This window comes from Lepus europaeus, chromosome 3 (assembly GCF_033115175.1).
Source record: "Lepus europaeus isolate LE1 chromosome 3, mLepTim1.pri, whole genome shotgun sequence".
NCBI lineage: Eukaryota > Metazoa > Chordata > Mammalia > Lagomorpha > Leporidae > Lepus > Lepus europaeus.
Window position 1 is genome coordinate 135,749,253 of NC_084829.1, and position 25,275 is coordinate 135,774,527.

The window sequence follows — 25,275 nt, forward strand, 5'->3', positions numbered from 1 at the left end:
ACACAATTTTTTTTTTTAATCAAGAAAATAATGTGGTAATGAAAGCATTAACACCTGAAAGCAAATCAGCCTTACTAAGGCTCGCTTATCATTTTTAATTACAAAAGTGATATTAAGTTATGCAAAGATATACAAGAAAATAAAAAGTGATGCTAATACTTTCAACTAAAGAAGAGTTAAAACCTTTCACACCCATATTTCGTGCATTGTATTTTGACAAACTAGCAGGTACTTCCTTTACAGAGGCTGCACAGAAAACACCTGTACTACTCTTGTTTATCTGTGTCACGATGACACAGATAACACAGCTGTAACCTAACTTCCATGTGAAAGAGTTTCTACTGAAACAAGAAACCTTAGGACTGCTTACACACAGGATTAAAATCATGATCAAGCAAAATTTCCATAAGCAAAACAATGTCCCATAAAGAGAACAGCCCTGCTATGATTGAGTGCAATGGTCTCACAGATATGAAATGCATTACAAGTGCAACATTTGAGCTACAGGTATTGTAGGAAATAAGACTGTGGTTTTGCATGATGAACTACTATTGTAAGGAGCTATTCACATGTTAACTGTAAAGCATCACTTCTGTATTGAACACTTTTATCCTACTTGTTGAACAATGTATTTGAAAATCAGGTATAAACAAACAAGTGTCTGCTGGGGCTATGCAAGCATACATCTATATCCAGATGCTTGTATAGGGATACACATACACAGTATGCCTTGCATTATCTGAAATTCTGGAAAGCCAAAATAGGATACTTAAATGTCTCTGCTCAAACAGAAGATTTGTCACTCTTTTCTAAAAAAATTTTTAAAAACCTTATAATCTACAATTACATGGATTTTCCCAAAGCATTTTTGTAATTCCGCTCCATTAAGTAGTCAAATCTAAGTGCTACTCAGCACTTACAGACAGATACCAGAACAGATAACTTAATTTCTAAGGTTTGGGATAATTGTTATTGATTATTGGTATAATTACTCATCTGATTAGAACTTGAAGCATTTTCAAAGCTAGGTTACACACATTTATCATCTCAATTAGAGGAACAAAAATAATAACCATTAAATAGTGAAGCAATATCTATTTTTGAAATATATGCTGTGGAAAAGAATTGCTTAATAATTTTACAACAACAGAAAAAATTGGCTAAGATAGGCTTCTCTACACCAATCTATCCTTTTTCACAACACTTTTCTGCTTGCTTCATGCAAAACCACAGTCTGCTGAAGTCAGTTTAATACCTTCACATTGGAGAAAACTACAGGCATAAAAATTTAATGGAATTCATAATAGGGAAAAAGAATAAAGTCATCTAGAACTTCTGCCAAGTTAGCAAAAGGAAAAAAAAAAACTGTTTTGCCTACTCTTTGAGGATATAAGCAACTTTATACAAAATATGCAAATACTAATTCTCTAGGAGAGGGTTAATTTTCATGTTAAAAAAAATACATGGCCCCAAACATCAAATTGAATGCAAAAGACTAAATAAGTTAACAATCAGTTTCTCTTTAGTTATTAAAATGTAAAACCTCTGGGAAAGATGGAGCATTCATTTTTATACATACTTATAAGCAGAATAACTTTAGCTGAATTTAAATTATATGCCACACTCAACCTGAAGTAGAATTGCTCATTAAATTTTAAGCTGCGAAGATTACTCAAACTGGTTTTAAATTATAACCAAAATAATGCTAATGTGGTAAAATATTTCAAAGTTCATAAATTCACCTCTCTCTGCTCAGACTGTGCTCAACTTTTCTACTAAATCCATACAAAATGCAGATAACACTTTAACTTGAAGACAGTTCTGGTAGCAAAAACAAAAAACAAACAAAAAAAACCCAAAACCCAACCATCTCCAGGAAATGTCTTACTGAAAATCATTTATCCATTATAAAAATTAAAATCTCAGTATTAAAGAACAAATCTAATAGAAATCCTAATCTAGAGTGAGATTCAAAGTACTTGAACTCATGTTTACTATATTCTAAGAACAGAAATTCTAAAGAGTAGCTTACATTCTCATGGTTTCTAGTTAGTGAAATCTAAGAAACAAGTAGCCTGTGGTATCATGGGCCTCAGATATTTTCTTTGCATGCTGGGATAGAAAAGTAAGAGATGAAGGTAAAAAAACTGTTGAATAGAAAGTTTACAGAAGTAAGGTAACAGAAAATTTCATCCCTAAATCTGTTCCTCACTACTATACTAACTAAAACCAAAATTCAAACTTGAAGCAGTCTTTATGAGTTTTATTTTGTAATAATTTTAATCAAGAATTTTTGAGCCTCTGATAGGTACCAACGACTTATGGTTCCGGTTACTGACAAGATTCCTTCAAGCGAAGCTCAAAATTAAGTTCTAGGGGGCCAGAGAGGTGGTGAGGTAGCTTAAGCCTCTGCCTGTGGCGCTGCCATCCCCTATGGGCACCAATTAGAGTTCAGGCTGCTCCACTTACAGTCTAGCTCCCTGTTAATGGCCTGAGAAAGCAGTGGAAGATGTCCGAAGTCCTTGGGACCCTGCACCCATGTGGGAGACCAAGAAGAAGCTTCTGGCTCCTGTCTTCGATTGGCCCAGCTCTGGCTGTTGTGGCCATTTGGAGAGTGAACCAGTGGTTGGAAGCCCTCTCTGTCTTGCCTTCTCTTTGTAACTCTGCCTCTCAAACAAATAAATAAGTCTTTAAGGAAAAAAAATCCAGCCTGCACCATGGTTCACTAGGCTAATCCTCCGCCTGTGGCGCTGGCACCCTGGGCTCTAGTCCCGGTTGGGGTGCCGGTTCTGTCCCGGTTGCTCCTCTTCCAGTCCTGCTCTCTGCCGTGGCCCAGGAGGGCAGTGGAGGATGGCCAAAGTCCTTGGGCCTTGCACCCCATGGGAAACCAGGAGGAGGCACCTGGCTCCTGGCTTCGGATTGGCGTAGCGTGCTGGCGGCAGCGTACTGGCCATCATGGCCACTTGTGGGGTGAACCAACGGAAAAAGGAAGACCTTTCTCTCTGTCTCTCTCTCTCTCACTGTCTAACTCTACCTGTCAAAAAAAAAAAAAAAAGAAAAGAAAAAAATCCAACAAAATTAAGATCTAGTCCCGGCTCAAACCAATTATCCAGCAATAATACACCAGGGTAAGGTACTGCATCTGGTTGGTTTCTCCCCAGTCTTCACCTTCCTCCTCTCACTATACTGCCCTACTTTACAAAGAAAATCTGGTCTTGAACTTCTTGAATTCCTCACTTCCAAACTTATGTAAGATTATACCTTTTGTTCCTATCCTCATCTCTTCTAGTGTGAAAGTAAGAGGTGCCCTCTGTTCAAGATCAATCCCTCCGTCAGCCCCCTTGGGAAAAATCCTTACAGCTCTTCCAAATTCTACCTTCAAGTCCTCCATCAGTCATTTCTCCACAGGCTAGAAGAAGAAACACTTCTATCTGAATACAAAAATAAACAACAAACAAATAAAAATCTCTGTTTCCATTCTTTCCTTAAGGTTCATTAAAATCCAACCTCTGAAAATTGGTACGTAACTAAAACCCACATGAATCAACTTTTCATTCTTCAAATAGCTTCAACAAAGCATGTCTCCATCAAAACCCCAACTCTAAGGTCAGTTTCGACTTCAAAGGATCTACTCGGCAGTCCCATCCAGGCCTCGACCTGACTTGATCATTCCCCTCTCTTTGTTTCTGGGAAGCCGCTTTCTCTTGGTTATGCTGCTATGTTCAGCCCTTCTGCTTGCTGGTTCCCTAGACTCACTGGGTCCCTCTTTTTCTGTCACATCACATCTTACCCCGTATTCAGGGACATTTGCTTCCATCACTTCATCTGCTGTATAACACTGATAAATCTTAAATGAAAAATCTGTCTCCTGCTCATTAAGTTCAGAACTAAACGAACCTTTTCTCTAATATTTCTATCAAAGAGCTATCACTCGCCCCCCCCACCCCCCCCCACCCCCCGCCAAGGCCAGAAAGCTGAGACTCCTCCTAGTCTGCTCCCATGCTTCACACAGACGCTGTAGCTTGTATTACTGCTAAAGTCAGGCCAGGCTTCCAACACTGCCAAAATAATACAACTTCATTTTCTTTTGCCAGGTTTTGGAATGCCACTAAGAATTAATTTTATTTTTGGTAACTCATGACTAGAGCCTAGGGAGATTACTGACGCCATGAACAGGAGTGTCAAATTGTTAAGTCAGCAACAGGAGTCACTGTGTACTTACACCCCATGCGGGATCTGTCCCTAATGTGTCGTCTAAAGCCAAGTGATGCTATGACTGGTACTGAAACAGTATTTTTATACTTTGCGTTTCTGTGTGGGCGCAGACTGATGAGGTCTTTGCTAATTATATACTGAAGTGATCTTCTGTATATAAAGAGAATTGGAAATGAAAAAAAAAAAAAAAAAAAAAAAAAACAACCTGGTGTTAAAATGGAAATGGCATAGAAAATTAATTATTTTGAAAAAAAAAATTATGTGGGATCTCTGTCTTTAATGTGCTGTACATTGCTATTTAATGTTATAATTAGTAATCCAATGGTAGTTTTTTCACTCGATGTTGCTATGGGGGCAAAATGTTGAAACCTTTACCTAATATATACTAAATTGATCTTCTGTATACAAAGAGAATTGAAAATGAATCTTTACATGAATGGAAGGGGAGGGGGAGCGGGAGGGGGGAGGGTTGCGGGCGGGAGGGAAGTTGTGGGAGGGGGGAAGCCATTGTAACCCACAAGCTATACTTTGGAAATTTATATTCATTAAATAAAAGTTTAATAAAAAAAATAAATAAATAAAAAACTTTCTAAATAAATGAAAACCAGTGTTCTATTCAAATTTCAATGTTGTTTCCCCTGTTCATGATAAAAAAGATTTCAATTAAGAAATAGGAAATTTGGAAAATTTTCTTCTCTGGATTCTTTTTTGTTTTAAAACATATTTATTTGTTTGAAAGGCAGAATGAGAAAGAAACAGAGGGATCTTCTACATGCTAGTTCACTCTCCAAGGACAACAGCTGGGGCTGGGCCAGGCTAAAGCTAGAAGCCAGAAGCCAGAAACTCCAGATCTTCCACATATGGTGGCAGGGACCAGAGTACTTGAGCCATCACCTGATGCTTCCTAGGTGTATTAGTAGGAAGTTGGATTGGAAGCAGAGCAGTCAGGACTTGAACTAGACACTGTGATATGGGATGTGGGCATCCCAAGCAGCAGCTTAACCCACTGCACCACACCTAATTTTAAACCTTTAAAAAATGTTTCGCAGTTACATTGGACTATAATATAGATTATTACTTTACCCTTATAGCATTTTTCAAATAAATGTAATTCAATAAATTTTAACTTCGATACATTTATATTAATCTAGGTGAGAGACATTAATAACAAAAAAAAAGTCTTGTGACTTCAAGGAGCTTACAGAGGACTGTGGAGAGACAGAAAAGTGAAGATTAGGACTAGAAATAACACTATTTAAAATCTAAAGAAACAGAGGGGAAAGAAGGAAGAGAAGGAGTGTATTATTTCTCCCTGGGATAATTCATAATCTAATTCTGGAAATAGATAGGTAAAATGATGTGTAACTTGAAGAAGAATGAGTCTAAATATATAACATGCCATGTAAGAATAAGTATGTCTGTGACCATGGAAAAACAGTTCATTCTATTTGTGAAGACTCACACAAAGCTTAATGGAAATAGAACCCAGACAATGCCATTTCTGAGATGTTTCAATCCAATCCTAAACAAAGGAAAGAACAATGAATTTATAAATTTTAGTATTATATGTAGACACACTGGGGCTACTGCAACTCAAGACTTTGATACCAGTTACATCTGTAAACATTCAGATGAGTGCTCTTTCATTTTCCCACCATCAAATCTCTGTCTGAACATCCACCCAGAGTTTCTACCTATTTGTCTCTAAGAAAGGATGAAAATCTCTTCACTAAATGTTACTTCTCCATTAGTACTGAGGACTACATCACCTTCCACTTAAAATTCTTATTAATTTGAGATGCGGGGCGGGGAGGGGGCGCTAAGAGAAAAGAAAGACAAAGAAAGGGAGAGAGACAGACAGACATGGACACTCCCATGTGCTGGCTTACTCCCTAAATGTCTAAAATGGCAGGGCTGGGCTAGTCTAGGCAGGATTGTAGCCAGCAGGGAGGAACTCAATTTAGATCTCCCACATGGGAGGTAGAAACCCAATTACTTGAGCCATCACCACTGCCTCCCAGGGTATACATTGCAGAAACCTGGAGTTGGGAACCAGAGATGTTTATTGAAACCAGACCCTCTGATGGACATGGGCATTTAACTGCTAGTCCAACTGTCTACTTCCCTCTCATCTTTTTAAGGAGTTGATTCCAATAATTACCAATTCCATAGTTCATTATCACCTTACCCATCACCACTGAATTATTTCCATTAGCAAATAAATACGCTTTAATATTTTCCAACTAGTAAACCCCTTCAGCTTCTATTCAGTTTCTTTGCTGCCCAGTCATGGCAACATTTCTTAAAAAATGACGTATGCTGTAGTCTGAGTTTAGCTGGCTCTCATTTCACCCTCAACCCACTTCAATTATGCTAATCTCTGCACTATTTAATGAAATAGTTCTCATCAAGGTAACCAAGGGTCTTCATTCTGCCAAATACAATGGCCAATCTCTCAGCAGCAAGTGACAGTTTTATCTCTCTTCTTTCTTATATCTTTTATTTATTTATTTACTAGACAGGCAGAGTTATAGACAGTGAGAGAGAAAGAGACAGAGAGAAAGGTCTTCCTTCCATTGGTTCACTCCCCAAATGGCCAATACAGCCGGAACTGCGCCGATCTGAAGCCAGGAGCTAGGTGCTTCTTCCTGGTCTCCCATGCGGGTGCAGGGGCCCAAGCACTTGGGCCATCCTCCACTGCCCTCCTGGGGCCACAGCAAAGAGCAGGACTGGAAGAGGAGCAACCGGGACTAGAACTAGCGCCCATATAGGATGCTGGCGCCACAGGCAGAGGATTAACCAAGTGAGCCACGGCGCCAGCCCCCCCTTTTTTTTTGACAGGCAGAGTGGATAGTGAGAGAGAGAGAGAGAGAGAGAAAGGTCTTCCTTTGCCGTTGGTTCAACCTCCAACGGCCACTGCGGCCGGCACACCGTGCTGATCCGAAGGCAGGAGCCAGGTGCTTCTCCTGGTCTCCCATGCGGGTGCAGGGCCCAAGTACTTGGGCCATCCTCCACTGCCTTCCCGGGCCGTAGCAGAGAGCTGGCCTGGAAGAGGGGCAACCGGGACAGAATCCGGCGCCTCAACCGGGACTAGAACCCAGTGTGCCGGCGCCGCAGGAGGAGGATTAGCCTTTTGAGCCGCAGTGCCGGCCCCTCTTCTTTCTTGAAATACTTTTCTCTAGGCTTCCTTGACATGTTTCTTCGTGGGCCACTGCCTCAGGTGTTATCTGTACTTTCTCCCTAGTTATCTAATCTTCTGACAGCAAATCATAATCCAATGGTCTACTTCATAGATTCCCACACATCTAAAATTCTACTCCCAAAATCTGCTCCCTCTACCCCAGCACTCCTCATTTCATTAACAAGCATCATTTGCTGAAATGCATATTTACTGAACACAACACAGAAATTATTCCTAATTCCTCAATTCTTTCACTTCTACCATATTCAATACATCACCAAATCTTGGTGAATCTATTTCCAAAAACAGCCCAGGTCTGTCCATTGCCTGAACCTTCATGATTAGCATCTTGGTATAGGCCTCCTACTTCTTCCTTCTTGGACTAGTTAACCATCTGATAAGCAGCCTCTCTGGGAGACTCTGAGTGCCATAAAATCCATTCTGTACTCTCCCCTGCTTGTTTCTGTAATTAAAGGAACATCCTAACTTCTTATCAAAATGCTTACAAGGGCCCTGCGTGATCCACTCCTGATCACCTCCCCAGCCTGAAATGAAAGACTGTTTCCCCCTGCCTGCTGATTATACTGTCTCAGCACAGTGGTCCTCCTTATGCTCCTGGAGCAAGCCAGCTGTATTGCTAGATTAAGACTCCTGTAGCACAACACAAGGTCTTCCATGATCCACCTCTTGACAGTCTCCCCTCCATGATTCTTTGTTCTATGTACCTGTTTGCTAGTTTGGCTCCTTCACATCATAAATTACATGAAATGACCTTATGTATTTTCTTTTTAAACTGTCCGCCCTGCTATAATAAAATGTTTTCATTCATTGTTATATTCCAAGAACATAGAAAAATACTTGGCAGGCCCTCGATAAATATTGTTTAAAGAATGTTAATGGGAAAAAATGAGAGAACTTTCAACAATATAAAAATGATGCTGGTATTCAGGAAAAAGAAAACCTGTGGATCAGGTATCTGGTGAAAATTTATTATCCTGAATCCAAGAGATGACAGATTACACAAATATATCTTGCTTCTTAGGATTAAAGACTTCTGATGGGAGAAAGAATGGTTTTTTTCAATAAATGAAGCTGGGAAAACTGGATAGCCACATGCAATAGAATAGAATTGGACCTGCACATCGTATCATATACAAAAATTAACTTCAAGTAATCACAGACCTACAAGTAAGAGCTAACATTATAAAAATCTTATAGAAACACAGGAACAAATCTTTCTGACAGAGGATTAAGCAATGGTTTCTTATAGATGACCTGAAAAGCACATGACAAAGGAAAAATAAACTTCATAAAAGTTTAAAACATTGGGTCTGGTATTGTGGCATAGCGGGTAAAGCTGCCAACCTGCAATGCCAGCATCCCACATCGATACCAGTTCATGTCCCAGCTGCACAACTTCTGATCCAGCTCCCTGCTAATGTGCTTGGGGAAAGCAGTGGAAGATGACCCAAGTATTTGGGATCATGCCAACCATGTGGGAGACTTGGATGAGGCTCCTGGTTCCTGGTTTCTGCCTGGCTCAGCCCTGGCCATTACAACCACTTGGGGAGTGAACCAGCAGATGGAAGACTTCAACACCCCCTCCCCATAACTCTTGACTTTCAAATAAATAAATAAATAAATCTTTTTAAAAATTCAAAACATTTAGTGTCCAAGGACACCCAAAAAAAGGGAGGTGGGATAAAAAATTTTGCAAGTTATCTATTTGATAAGACATTTGTATCCAGAATATATAAAGAACTCTTAAAAGTGAACAACAAAAAGACAAAAAGTATATAAATAAATAAAATAGGCAGGGGACAGGCAGTTAGTCCAGCAGTTAAGACACTAGTATCCCAAACTGAAGTGCCAGGGTTCAATACCCAGCTACAGCCTGACTCCAACTTTCTGTAAATGCGACCCTGGGGGAGGCAGTGGGGGTGGTGGTGGTCTTAATTGCTACAAAAGAGAAACAACACACAAGTTCATAACTAAAGAAGGGATAAATTAAATGTAACATATCCATACAATGGAATCCTCTTCATCCATAAAATAGTAGTACTGATAGATGTTACAAATGGAGAAATCTAAAAAAAACCACATTATTTTGGGTGAATGAAACCTGTTATAAATGATCACATATTGTATGATTCATTTACATGAAACATCCAGAACAGACAAATATATAGAGACAGAATAGTAGTGGGTGCCAACAGTTTGGGGATGGGGATATGTGCAGGAACTAGGAATAACTGCTGAGAGACACAGGGTTTCACTTTGGAGTGATGAAAAGGTTCTAAAATCAGATAGTGGAGATCGTTGCATAACTGTGAATATAGTAAAACACAGCAAACTGTACACTACTATAAAAAGGTAAAAGTTATGGTGTGTAAATCATATCAATAAAGCTTATTACAAAATGAATAACTCTAGATACTATTAAGGTAAATCGTACCAGACCATGATTAATTTCCAAATATGTAATCAATTCTTCAATGAATATCTATTCTATCTTGCTAACTACTAGGGACATTAAGATGATTAGGTGATCCTTCACCCTCAGAGAATATTCAGATTAGAATGTTCTCCAATAGAGACTTGTTAAATGTATTCAGGACACTACTCCTTGGACAGTCAGACAGCATTCATAAAAAAAGGGGGGGGGGAGGGAGGTGCAATTTAATAGTTAAGAGGGAGAGGAGAGAGAAGAGGAGACACACACACACACAGAGAGAAATAGCTTTGAACTGCTAGTTAGAGAATAAACTATTTTGCCTTCAGTTTTATATACTACGTACACTTAGCAAGATTTAGTAATCTTGGCACTACAATCATCACAGCATCATTGCTATCTGGAACAAGTTTCCTGAACATCTGCAGCCCAAGTCAGAATGTAGCTTGTTCTCTTTTCCTCGTCTTCCTTCCTCTTGTCTATTTTCCATATCCTGTCGACTTGTGATAATTAGGTAAAAATGTAATAGGTCCTGACTGATACTGGACTGCTCACTGATGGGGTAAGTCCAGTGTTTTCTAACATGTGTCATTTAGATGCTTCACGAAGAAAGATACAATAGCTTACTAGCCTCCAAGGGCCAGTCAAAGGCAGCAGTACTTACTGAATACACACACACATTCCACTGCACTGACATTCTACGAATCAGTATTGACCAAATGAACACCATTCTAGTCCTTTCCTTTCTGAATGATCTTTTCCTTTGTGACATATAATTATATTTGATAACTGAATGGATATTACCAATTAATTATGCAAATGAATTTTGGGAGTGGGCAGAAGGAAGGATGAACACATGGTGACATTCCAACTCCTTAAATTATTTTCTTGACAACGGGGTTAAAGGTTATACATGAAACAGTCTTGTATGTTTTTTTTTTTTTTTAAGTTCAAAGGCAGAGAGACAGACACAAGACAAACAGATCTTTCAATTGCCAATTTATACCCTAAATGCCCATAGCAACCAGAATAAGCCAGGCAAAGCTAGGAGCCAGGAACCCAATCTGGGTCTACCAGAAGGGTGGCAGGAACCCAACCACTTGAGCCATCACCCGCTGCTCCCGAGATGCACATTAGCGGGAGCTGGATTCCAAAGTGCTGACAGATCCAAACCCAGGTACTCTGACAGGGGATGTGAGTGTCCCTAGTGTTGTCTGGACGGCTGTGCCAAATCAGCCTAGCAGCCTTGATTATAAAAGGAGGAAACACTGTGTTAAAAGCATCTCTGATACACTTTAGTTGAAACTGTTTAATAATCAAGAGGCATTTTGTATGCTTTTTCTTTCATAGTAACTTTCGGACCTTTGCAAATCACTTAGCCTCCCAATAAGCCTCAATCTATTCCTTTCTAAAACTGAAATAATAACATGTATCTCTAAGGAATACTATATAGTTAAATGGGAAAAGAAATGTGAAAGACTTTTGTAAAGGATGAAGAGAGGAGGATTATCAGCATAATACATCATTTATGTGCAGCTTGAGTACATCTCAATGCTTACACAATTCACTCAGCACTCATTAGAATTATAGTGGTTGTGGCTGTTTACATGTTAAGTATCTTTATAAAATTAACTACAGAGAATGAAAATGACTTTGTCATTCCTTACTGAACCTCTCAATCATTTTGTATTCTTAAATATTAAAAAAAAAAACCTGCTTGCTAAGTATTCAACTTTACTGCATTTTTCAGGATCCAGTATTGAAATTCTTGGACAAACTCAAACTCTGGTAAAAAAAAATGTACAAATCAGATTAACTTTCAGAAAAGTTCTAAACTCTATGAATGGTGCATTTCAATTCTTTGGTGAATCACAATGAAATCTGCATTTTAATGTTATCTTCCTGGTAATAAAAACTACTTACTTTTGCAGCACAGGATCGTATCACCTCCTAAAAGAAATACAGTACAATAAAGAAGTATTCATAATTTCAATTAAATAAAGTATTGACTCTTTTCAATGCATTCAGATGTTAATCTTCTAACAACCAAAATCAGTAACTGGGAGTTTTTTTTTTTTTTTTAATTTATCACCTTATAGTTCTCACTAAGTATTGTTTAAAATGAGCTGGGAAGTACATAAATTACAGAAAGAGAGAATGTTATGTTTATGGTAAATCTAATTGGGCAAAACCAGACACCAAGAAAAGATTCTTAAGAGTCCACATGTGTCTGTCTCAAAAAAACTTATTTCCTCAACAAATTTAGCATCAATATTAACATTCTATAACAAAATGCCATCAGGTCTAAAAGACATACCCTGAAATAACATTAATATCCAGATGGTTCATGTTAATAATTTATCTTAGATATACAGATATATTAGGTAAACGTAACAGTAAACCTTACTAGATGCTGAGATATATGATTATTATTAAAAGTGCTATGGAGAGGAATAACTGCTTACAACTTATGGGACAAATCCAAGAAAAGGCTGTTTTATCAAAAGTAAAACAAGTGAAAGTCAGGGTTTAATAGACAATTTGAATAATTGCTGGCATGGAGACACCAAAACTACTTAAGTACAAATAGGATTAGCCAACATGTATCACTGGCCTAGCACAGCACTAGAGAAAAACAGTAAAAACCAACATAAAGTTTAGAAAAGCGATTGAAAAAGAACATTAATTTTTTAAATCCAGAAATTTCTAAGGGCCAAACAGTGCATTTAAGGGATATTGGCAATTCAATCATTAAAAAAGAGACAGAAGTGACTGTGGACATGGGAGTCTGACTGCTTGAACAGAAAACCAGCTCCAAAGCTTACTATGTGTGTGATTTTAGCTGGGTTGTTTGATCTCCATAAGCGAAAAGCTCTTCAGGAAAATGGGAACAATACTAGTACTCACTCTATAGGATGGTTTAGAGAATTAAGTACAATGAAATATGGAAAGCAGTGTCAGAAGTATTTCATATCAATTATTAATTAAAGAGATGGTAGTCAATACAAGGCAAAATCTCCTAAAGAAAATTAACCAGTCTTTTCCAAAATCGGCATATAACATTCTTAAATTCATCTAATCTCTATTCCTAGGATATTGCCTAACAATCAACTCTGTTATCATTACCCTGAGTTTCAGGTTAATTTTAGAAAGAGTGAGGTCTTAAGTGTTCAGGCAGCTGGAAATGTGTACTTTTCATTATCCAAGGGTACTCCAAAAAACTATGGAAAATGGAATTAAAAGATAGTTATTTTGATGCAATCAATGTTGATAGTTTTTTTTCCTTTTTTTTTTTTTTTTTTTTTAATTTGACAGACTTAGTGAGAGAGAGAGACAGAAAGAAAGGTCTTCCTTCCATTGGTTCACCCCTCAAATGGCCGCCACGGCAGGCGCCGATCCGAAGCCAGGAGCCAGGTGCTTCCTCCTGGTTTCCCATGCAGGTGCATGGCCCAACATGCACCACATGGGCCACAGCAGAGAGTTGGACTGGAAGAGGAACAACTGGGACTAGAACCTGGTGCCCATATGGGATGCTGGCGCCGCAGGCGGAGGATTAACCAAGTGAGCCATGGTGCCGGCCCAACAGTTTTTTCATAAGGCACATTTTTGTAAGCCCTTTGAAGCCCTCTCATATATAAAGGATTTCAAAATTTTTTGTATAAAAGTAAACTTACCATTTAATTTCATTTTCCACAAACTTTCTGAAGCACCCTTATAAGATGTTTCTTAATGGATTCTGAATCAACTTTCTGTAAAATAGTTGCTCTTAATGGGTACCCAAATTCTGAGCAACTCTAGGAGTATTGCTAAGATTAAATTTATGATTTAGAAATCTAAAATGAGTTTGAGTGAGTAGCATTAATGCTCTCAAGGTACCGTCTACCTGTGTGGTCTTAGCTGGGTTGCAGAATGATTTTAGGTATTGCTGTAGCAGCAAAACACAGTCAAGAGTGCTAATGATAAAACAATTAAATGATTTATGTCATGAATAAGTCGTAATGCTCCCAACAACAAGGAATTATCTATTTCTTATATCCTTTATCATTAATGAGTAAATACCTATGAAATATTTGCTGAATTATATTATGCAATTCACATACACACAAAAATCACACCCTAAATCCATACTACAAATTAGAAAAACATCTCTATTGTACTAACAAAGAAGCAACTCAACTATACAAAAACAAAATAAAACAACAACAACAAAAAAAAACAGGGAAACTGGGGTCTATCAAAATAAAATTTCAAGAAACAAGAGAAAAAGCATTGTGACAAAAGGTAGAAATCCAGTAAATCTAAATGCTTGCAAAAATATAAAAAGAATGGCATTGCCATGGGAATAAAGATTTTTTTTCTGAAAGAAAATACACTGAAAATAAACCTGCAAAAAAAATAAATTCAGTGAATTCTATTAACCCAGTGAAAATAAGTTAAAAAAAAAAAAACACACAGCACATAGACAGCTTTCATTTCTAAAGGCACCCTAGATCTACTTCAGTCCCAAAACAAATATTCCCTAAGTAATTTTTATAAAGAAAAAGATTTGGTAAGAGCTGGATAAAGTAATGATAAAAAGAGAAGTAAGTTTTTCCTTTTATACCAAATTATCAGTTTATTTCACTTTTGCCTTTGATTTAATTTCCTAAAAAATATTTTTTCTGACTTTTATCTTTCATCTCCTTTCTTTTCTTTTTACATTCTTTCATTGACCTAAGGATGACAGGTATATAAAATCCTTTTAGAAAGAAGCTACAAGACTGAGGTGATTCCAGGATGCTGCTGGGTTGATCGTTTATAGGTGACTTGTTTTTAAGGAGCTATCAATGAGCTGTTCTTATGTCTGTAGATAATCATTTTGTCATGCAAGATTTTAGACAATGGACATTTTTTCCCCTTAGTGAAGAAACATGTTTTCCCTGCATTTTAAAAACTCAACGTATCTTTTCAGACTTCCTTTTAAAAACTGGAACATAAAGCTGCATTATTCAATCATTATTAAAAATGCTAAAATATAAAGAAGTACAACATTCAAATAAATTTATTAGTTTATAGTTATATATTTTAAAATTTAACTGAGAAATGTAAAAAGTTTTCTCTGTAACCCAATTAGATCTAAACACAGACACGGAGTATGAAATATACTCTGATATATCTTAAAGTCCCTAACTTTCTAAAGAAAGAAAAAGAAAGATAAAGAAAGCATAGCCAGAACCAAAGCTATCTCAATGTGGTTCCTGGTAGGTTTAAAACTGGTCAAGATTTAGATCAAGGGAGGAGGGAAAGGGATAATACTGATGAATATTACTCAGGTACTGAGCCACAAGGTGAAAACACAAAAATGAACAGAGCTGCACAGTGTCAGCTTTAGGGGATAAAGGCTAACTCTATTTAAAGGACCAGTTTGGTTACAGAGTATAAATAAATAAATATATATATATAAAAGATTTATTTATTTATTTATTTATTTGACAGAGAGAGAGAGAGAGAATAGAGACAAAGGTCTTCCTTCCGTTGGTCCACCCCCAAATGGCCACCACTGCCAGCGCACTGCACCGATCTGAAGCCAGGAGCCAGGTGCTTCTCCTGGTCTCCCATGCGGGTGCAGGGCCCAAGTACTTGGGCCATCCTCCACTGCCTTCCCGGGCCACAGAAGAGAGCTGGACTGGAAGAGGAGCAACAGGGACTAGAACCCGGTGCCCATATAGGATGCCGGCGCCGAAGGCGGAGGATTAACCAAGTGAGCCATGGCGCCGGGCCCAGAGTATAAATATTTTTAAGAATGTTAAACTTCTTAATACATTTTATCACTTTTCTTTGGTCAAGATTTTCTGAGCAATATTCACCCACAAACTCCATACTACCTTTCACACGCATCCTCATCATTTTCATTATCTAATAATGCCCAGTTTCTATGGCATTTTTCTTAGTGAGATAGAGCTATTGCTTTTGGAAGCCCAAGTTTACTTCTTTTATCAATGTCTGTGTTGATGTATCACTACTGTTGATTATGTTTACTGTTTTGCATGTTAAGGAGGTGTTTGGTATTTCTTCCATATATGTGTGTGCATGTGTGTGTACCATATATGTGTTGTACATATAGACATACACACATGTACACTCATATTTTAAATCAAAGATATTTTAAGTTCTATCCTGAGTCCATCAATGTGTTTTGGGGGAGAATTTTTCAATGCTTTTCAGATTAGCAAGTCTTTCATCCATCTGCTTAAAAGAAATATTTGCTGGCTGGCACCAAGGCTCACTAGGCTAATCCTCTGCCTGCGGCACCAGTACTCTGGGTTCTAGTCCTGGTTGGGGCACCGGATTCTGTCCCAGTTGCTCCTCTTCCAGTCCAGCTCTCTGCTGTGGCCCGGGAAGGCAGTGGAGGATGGCCCAAGTCCTTGGGCCCTGCACCCACATGGGAGACCAGGAGAAAGCACCTGGCTCCTGGCTTTGGATTGGCGCAGCGTGTTGGCCGTGGCGGCCACTTGAGGGGTGAACCAATGGAAGGAAGACCTTTCTCTCTGTCTCTCTCTCTGTCTAACCTTGTCAAATTAAAAAAAAAAAAAAAAAAAAAGAAGAAGAAGAAAAAGAAAAAGAAAAATTTGCCAATGCATTTCTTTAGTTTTGTAAAAATTTTTACTTCACATTTAGCTCCTTGGTGAATGAAGGATTTGATTTTGGAGATGTTTTAAGATGTAGATGTAAACTGATTATATTTTTCAGTTAACTCTTAGTTTACAGGCTTTCCTCAACACCACAAAAGAAATTATTCTTATCCCTACTAATTTATCTATCTTTACCAACTTGTTTTACACTATTTCTATTATCTTAGGCTTATACCTGGTACAACAAGAACTAGCTGTATTATCACTCTGCTCTCCCACCTGGCTCCCGTGGAGAATTCCAGTATCTCTGTTCCTATGTAAATAACCAGCTTTTCTACCAACATACTGATGGAATTCTTTTCATTTTTGAAAATTTAACTATTCCACTAGGATATTTCCAAGATATCAGTGTCTTTTCATTAGTCAAGCTAATAATAGATACTTTGATTTTATAATTTTGGAACCTGAGCACAGAAAATCCTTTTGTATTTGATCTTTTTTTTAAGATTTATTTATTTATTTGAAAGTCAGAGTTACAAAGAGAGAGGAGAGGCAGAGAGAGAGAGGTCTTCCATCTGATATTTTACTCCCTAAATGGCCACAATGGCCGGAGCTGTGTTGATCCGAAGCCAAGAGCCAGGAGCTTCTTCTGGGTCTCCCACGTGGGTGCAGGGGCCCAAGGACTTGGGCCATCTTCTACTGCTTTCCCGGGCCATAGCAGAGAGTCGAATCAGAAGAGGAGCAGCCAGGACTAGAACCGGCGCCCATATGGGATGCCAGCATGACAGGCCAAGGCATTAACCCACTGTGCCACAGCACCGGCCCCTTGTATTTGATCTTTAACTGCTATCTATTTTCATAGGTTGGGTCTCCTAATATCACTGATCAACTACATGTACAATCTATCTCTTACATTCATCTTTTCTCTCAAAGCTAGTAATAACTACATTTATCAAAAAAATCATTTATCTGACACCATGCTAAGTGATTTACATTTAGAATCTGAAAAATTCTGTAAGGTAAGAAAAGGATCCCCACTTAATTGAGGAAAATTAGGCTTACTTAACTTACTCAGATTTACAAAGCCAGCATAAGTCAGAGCCTACATTTATGCACAGGCCAAGTAGCCAGACCTTACAGACTATGGTTTGTACCTGTCTTTTCTACATTCTTAAGAGTATTTATGAAATTAATTCTCTAGGCTGTACCATTGATCTGATGTTTTTAAATGTTAACATTGTCCTTTACTACTTGCAATATGGACTTAATTGAAGTCTGCCTTTTAAAATTCTTTATCTTTGCTAGATGTCTTTTTAAATGAAAATCTCAGATTGTCTTTTCTTCTTTAACGGAAACTGAAAGTTAATCTAAAATATTCTATTTCTTATGGCAAACCATTTTAAGATATAGTCTGTCTTTACCTCCTTCAGGGAGCTAATGACACATAATTTTTTTTTTTTTTTTTATAGACAGTGAGAGAGAGAAAGACAGAGAGAAAGGTCTTCCTTACGTTGGTTTACCCCTCAAATGGCCGCTGCGGCTGGCACACTGTGCCGATCTGAAGCCGATCTGAAGCCAGGAGCCAGATGCTTCCTCCTGGTCTCCCATGTGGGTGCAGGGCCCAAGCACTTGGACCATCCTCCACAGCCCTCTCGGGCCACAACAGAGAGCTGGACTAGAAGAGGGGCAACCGGGACTAGAACCCGGTGCCCATATGGGATGCCGGCGCCACAGGCAGAGGATTAACCTAATGAGCCACGGCGCCGGCCAGACACATAATGTTTTAATGCCCCTTCTGCCTTCAAAGAGATTTTTAGGCTCCTTGAGAAGCAACACATTTTTCCTTTTTGAGTTTAGGCTGTCCTGTGGGTTGCCTAGAACTTCTAAATCTATTTCTAATGGATTTAGGTATTTCCCTTATGTGGTTTTGTTGAAATGAAGTAGAACCTTTTTCCCCTGTCCAGATCTTTTACTGTGAGAAGACCTTATTCCTGAGACATTCTACATTGTTGACTATTATTCGCATTAAACTCTCTTATGAATAAGGGAAATACTACTTTCTCCTGCTTTTTCCATCTCTTTTAATGATTTCTAGACCTCTTTCACTCATTTACATACAACATTCCACCAAAGTGTTTGGCACTTAGCAGAGGCTCAACAGCTATACATTGGGGGAAAAAAATCAAGGTACTGCTGCTTTTGGTAAAGTTAGAAATTTTTTTTTTAAAAAAGAACAAAGGAGATTATGCATATTCTAGTTCAACTTGTAAAACCCATAAAACTCCGTTTCTGTTTTTTGTACAGTAAATTTCCTTGTCCATAAAACAAGGGTAATAAACACTGCCGTGCCTATCTTACAAGGCTGCTACATTAAAACAGGCAACAAGAGCACTATGCAAGTGTAATGCATCATTTAAAGACTCAATTTACAGTTGTCTGAATATATGTCACCAGCTACCAGACTTGATGCAAACTGCAGTCAAGGGTTAAACTATTTTTTTTTTTTCTCTTCTGAGTGTCTTACATGTAGCAGGTAATCAACAAATATTTGAGGTAACTAAGTTTTCTTTGTTTTAACTGTTGGAGCTCAAACTGCAAGGCCAAGCTGAACCTGGTGGTCATTACTTCCTACAAAAGGAGTCCCCAGGTAGGCAAGGCGAGGGCGGTTTTTACCTCAAGCAGATACCAGGTACTCATTCCATGGATCCATGTTGGCTGGAAAGAGCATGCCAATTAGAGAACAGGAAACTAAGGAGGAAGGTCAAGAGTTGGAAAAGTAAGTCCAAAAGGGGAAAACTTTGGAACAGAGAAATCTAAAGGGCTAGATTGATCTCCTTGAAATGAAGAAAACAAAGGAAGAGCTAGAAACAAAATTAAGCAATAGCTATTGTGCCAAGGAAGTCTAGCCATTCAGTTTTTCTTTATATTAACCACCTAACTTAACTGTTACCTAATGGAAGTTAGTTATGTAGACCAGGGAATATAAAAAAGACAATGTTAAAACTGCCCTCAGGGAGCTTACAGTTTTGATGAGGACAGGAAACATCTATTTATTAAATTCTAATTAGATGTTAAGGACTCTGAACTAGACCAGTTTTCAAAATGTGGTCCTTTGATCGTCAGCAGCAGCAGTGCCACCTGCGAACTCGTCAACAATGAAACACTGCAGCACTTCCCATACCTACTGAATCACTGAATCCCAAACTCTCTGGCTGACGTCTGGCAATCTGTGCTTTCAAGTCTGTCATTGATTTAACGCACTCTGAAGTTTGAGAACTACTAAAGAAAACATGAAGCTTTAGACAAGATTTTTATTGCACTTTGCAGGCCAGGTCTAGGCAAAAATTATCTGTGTAATATTGTCTTTTCAAGAAGCGGTCCTATTGTAAGGCCTTGAGAGGTTATTAGGTAAGGGTCTAAACCTACTAACTACCATCCACCACTTCAGCATCCTAGTGGGTAGGGCTGTGAAGGCCACAGCTACTCTTCCTTCCCGAGAAGATGGGGTCACATTCCCTTGTGGTGAGTTCCAGGTGTGGGCTTCAGGTTCAGAGCCTTCACTTATCACTAGGTTCTTTATAGAGATATCAAGTCAGGGCAGTACAACAGATTACCCTGAATTCAGTCTGCTTACTGTGATAATGATTCCAGAACAAAGAGCTACGAGAACTATAAATGTACAACAAAGTGTAGTTCTAAGTAATTAACTGACTTCATTTAATTAATGTTTATTGGCATGGCAAGGTAGGATAGAAATGGTTTTAAAATTTCAGCTGCAAAAAATAAACATACTGTGACAGTTTCGAGTCTCTGTTTCACTAGCTGCATCTTTGATGAAGTATTTTCAGTGTGGACAAATTCATCAATCTGAAAAGAGCCTTGATGGGGCAACTTTGGACAGGTACACAGAGCATCTTGACTTTGGTGTATTCCAGGTAGTGGCAATGTTCCATGGTAGCGTTTGAACATTTCAGCCTCTTGTTGGGCTACTAAAGAACAAAAAACAAAAAACCAGATCCATTATTACTTCAAATCATCATAGCCAAAGCATAATCACATAATTAAAACATGAAACCATGACCTTCAATAAAAGGTCAGAAACTGCACAATACTGGCTAATAATAAGAGAGTATGACTGGTAAGAACATGAAATGATTAAGTACTATAAAATATGATAATTTCATAGCAGGCAGTATTATAATTGAGTCTTTTTTTTTTTTTTTTTTTTTGACAGGCAGAGTGGATAGTGAGAGAGAGAGAGACAGAGAGAAAGGTCTTCCTTTTTGCCGTTGGTTCACCCTCCAATGGCCGCTGCGGCCGGCGCATCTCACTGATCTGAAGCCAGGAGCCACGTGCTTCTCCTGGTCTCCCATGCGGGTGCAGGGCCCAAGCACTTGGGCCATCCTCCACTGCCTTCTCGGGTCATAGCAGAGAGCTGGCCTGGAAGAGGGGCAACCGGGATAGAATCCGGCGCCCCAACTGGGACTAGAACCAGGTGTGCCGGCGCCGCAAGGCAGAGGATTAGCCTGTTAAGCCACGGCGCCGGCCAATATAATTGAGTTTTGAAGACCATGTAAATTGGTCTAGGTGCCTAACTTGAAATATATGTATAAAGAAAACGTAATATAAAAAGACTTAAAGATACAGTAAACAGAAATGCTAATAAAAAAATAAAATAATTATTTACAAACTAATATCCTTAAAACAACTATTTTCATACTTTTATACCCTTCCTAATCCTTATATAATACATGATATGTAAATGTAATTTAACATTTTCTCAATTTAAATACAACTATTTTCCATGTTTTTATTATATGTCATTTTTGAATGTTTTACAATATTTCTTTCTTTTTTTTGACAGGCAGAGTGAACAATGAGAGAGAGCGGACAATATTTCACCTAATTAAGCAACATAAGTTTTACGTATTCTTCTATAATTGAATATTTACAGTTTTTTCTGCTTCCCCTATGACAGTTCATATATGGATAACTACTTTTACAATTGGTTTTGTTTAACATAATTCTTACTTTGGATTTAATTCCTCAGAGTGGGACAGACAGCCCGATGTTTCTGATACTGACAATGATGACTGCAAAGACCATGAGAAGAACAGCATTCGTGTTGCCCTTTTTTAGATATTAGGATGATTCCACATGCAAAGTTATTTCAGAAAGTAGATGGAAAATAGAATTAAAGAAAGCTTAATTTTATACAAAAAAATTTTAAATCCATGTAGATAAAGGGACTTCAAGTCTTATAAAACCATGGTAATCAATACAATTTGCTATTGGCATAAATATAAATAGATCACTTGAACAGAACAGAGAGCCCAGCATGTCCAGAGAGCAGGTAAAGGAAACTCAGAGAAGAAAGTACAGTTTTTTCAACAAATGGTATTGGAATAGCTGGAAACTCCAAAGTGAAAAATGAACTTTGATACATATTTCACACTGTGTATACAAAGTAACCCAAATAAATCACAGATCTAAATATAAAACCTAAAGCTACAAAATTTGTAAAAGGAAATATAGGAGAACACTTTTATGAGCTTGGATTAGGCTAAGAGTTCAGATGCAACACTAAAATCCATAAAAGAATAAACTGATAATTTGGACTTCATCAAAGTTTTGAACTTCTGTTCTTCAAACTTTCAAGGCAATGAGAAGACAAGCCAAAGACTGGAGGAAATTATCTGCGAATCAGACGCCCGATAGAGCACTTGTATATAGCAAACACGAACTCTCTAAACTCTACCATCAGAAAACAAGTAAGCCGACTTTAAAAAAGCACAGAAGATATGGGGCCAGCACTGTGGCGCAGCAGGTTAAAGCCCTGGCCTGAAGCACCAGCATCCCATATGGGCACCAGTTCTAGTCCCAGCTGTTCCTCTTCTAATCCAGCTCTCTATTATGGCCTGGGAAAGCAGAAGATAGCCCAAGTCCTTGAGCCCCTGCACCCATGTGAGAGACCTGGAAGAAGCTTGGCTCCTGGCTTTGGATTAGCACAGCTCTGTCCGTTGAGGCCAATTGGGCAGTGAGCCAGCAGACTGATGACCTCTCTCTCTCTCTCTCTCTCTCTCTCTCTCTCTCTCTACCTTTCTCCGTAACTCTGTCTTTCAAATAAATAAAATAAATCTTAAAAAGCACAGAAGATACGAACAGAAACTTCACAGAAGGAGCTACATGGATGGCAAATAAGTACGCAAAAAGGTGCTCAACATCATTAGTCACTAGGGAACTAGGGATAAGCAAAGTAAAACGGCCATGAAATAGAACTGCATATCTATTAGAATGGCTAAAATTAACAAGGCTGGCTATTTCCAATTTGGCAAGGATATGGAGATATTGAAAAATTCACGCACAACTGTTGGGGATGATAAATGGCATGACCAATTTAGAAGAGTTGCAGCTTCTGAAGAGGTTAAACACACACCTACAATATGATCCAGCCCCTCTACTTGTAGGAAGCTGTCCAAGAGAAGGAAAGCATATGCCCCCACAAAGCCTTTTGCAGCAGCTTTATTTGCAACAGCTGAAAACCGGATACAACTCATATGCCCATCAATAAATGAATAAACAAACTGTGGTATATCCATCCATACAATGGAAGAACACTCAGCAAAACCAAAACAAAAACAAAAAACAATGTACTACTGATAAATACTAAAACACAGATGAACTTCAAAGTAATAATGAATGAAAGAAGCCAAAACAGAGCACCTAGCATATGCTATTTTATTTATAGACTATTTTGGAAAATACAAATTAAGTCATACTGGTCTTGTAGAATAAGGGGAGGTATAGAGAGCTTACACAGGGAAACAGAACTTTTGGGGATGATGATTTGTTCCCATCTTTTTTTTTTTTTTGACAGGCAGAGTGGACAGTGAGAGAGAGAGAGAGAGAAAGGTCTTCCTTTACCGTTGGTTCACCCTCCAATGGCTGCTATGGCCAGTGCGCTGCGGCCAGCACACAACGCCGATCTGAAGCCAGGAGCCAGGTGCTTATCCAGGTCTCCCATGTGGGTGCAGGGCCCAAGGACTTGGGCCATCCTCCACTGCCTTCCCAGGCCACAGCAGAGAACTGGACTGGAAGAGGGGCAACCGGGACAGAATCTGGTGCCCCAACCAGGACTAGAACCTGGTGTGCCGGCGCTACAGGCGGAGGATTAGCCTATTGAGCCGTGGCGTGGGCCTGTTCCCATCTTGATTGAGGTGATGGTCTCATACTCATATAGACTTAGCAGAGTGTAATTTTAAATATATGTAGCTTATTGTATGTCAACCATACCTCAATAAAGTTGCTTACTGAGAAAAAAAAAGCAAGTGCTAATATAGTGATAAAGAGTAATTATTCTTTATATGCAGAGTCCCCATAAAATCCACTGAAAAGGAATAATAAAAAAGAAAACTAGGCACTACCAACATTCACAAGAAAATTAGGTGTTCAATAAAATAATCTCACTGAATGTTAGTGAGGGAATTAGTAATGAAAAATGCATAGTAAAAAGTGAATTTTTTCTTGCCTATTTGATTCATCATAGGTACTTCAAAATATTGTTTCCCTGAAGGAACAAATTAAATAAGAATAGCCAGATGTATTGTGAAGTGTTGTTTAAAATGTTGAAAAACATGGGGGCTGGCTCTGTGGCATAGTGGTCTAAGCCTCTGCCTGTGGTGCCAGCATCCCATATGGGTACAAGTTCTAGTTCTGGCTACTCCTCTTCCAATCCAGCTCTCTACTACAGCCTGGGAAAGCAGCAGAAGATGGCAAAAGTGCTTGGGCCTCTGCACCCACGTGGGAAACTGGGAAGAAGCTCTTGGCTTCTGGTTTTGGATCAGCCCAGCTCTGGCCCTTGCAGCCATTTAGGGAATGAACCAGAAGATGGAAGATGGAAGACCTTTCTCTGTCTCTCCCTCTGTAACTCTACCTCTCAAGTAGATGAACATAATTTTTAAAAAATTGTTGAAAAACATGTTAATAGTGCAACTGTGCAACAACTGCTGTTCAAATAAATTGTGGTGTATTCATTTAATGAAACGGAACTCAATCACTAAAATTATGTATAGATTGCTTCTTAGCCTTTTGGATAATATCAAGTGTAAAATCATGTATACAATTGTAATTACAAAGGTAACTCAAAACATTCATGGAAAAATGAAATTTTAAAATGCATTTATTTTGGTGCAAAAATGTTTTGAAATCCATGCCTAGTTTTTTTCACTATAGACATTTTATATAAACTCTTTGGAGACGCTGTGTGTCACAATGGAAATCTGCCCATAATATATTTTTCAGTAGATGAAAAAATAGTTTAAAAACCAGTGTAGTGAATATATAAAAGCGTAACAACTTTTTTTTCTGGTTACAAACCTTGGTTTCATCAACTTTCAATATGGGATAACATATATAAAAATTTTAGGACTGTGATCTTTATATTCATACACTACTTCAATCAGGCACTCTAAGGACGATTAGCTTAATATAGCTGGTGCTCTCCCCTTGAAGACCCTGATGATGGTGAGTACCAGAGGATATTAGCAAGGAAGAAAAACTGCCTGCAATCTGCTCTTTCAGTACTGCACATTCCTCAATCCCAATCACTGCATGTTAATGGAAGTTGTAGCCATTTCTCTACAGATTTTTGGAGGGTTTACTACAATTTTTCAATATACCTTTTGGATCTTGCAGAACAATCAAGGAATTTATATTATCTTCAAAAATTCAAAGTCTGCTTAAAGAATAAAAAAAAACTTAATAAAAAAAGGGGGGGAAGGGGCTCAGTGGACTGGAATATGGAAGATTTAACATTG

At 38.4% G+C, this 25,275-nt stretch overlaps 1 protein-coding gene across 5 annotated transcripts in view; it reads right to left on the reverse strand.

The window, feature by feature from the left end:
* The window catches only part of AHI1 (Abelson helper integration site 1), a 222,181-nt gene that overhangs the window by 112,413 nt on the left and 84,493 nt on the right, over positions 1-25,275 (reverse strand). For 4 of the 5 annotated variants that reach the window (XM_062186804.1, XM_062186801.1, XM_062186802.1 and 1 more), the window contains 2 exons: positions 20,252-20,448; positions 11,772-11,798 (listed from right to left, as the gene is read on the reverse strand). In XM_062186804.1, coding sequence (XP_062042788.1) covers positions 11,772-11,798; positions 20,252-20,448 — 224 coding nt within the window. The remainder of the gene's footprint in view (positions 1-11,771; positions 11,799-20,251; positions 20,449-25,275) is intronic. The other variant, XM_062186803.1, reaches the window with a different exon arrangement.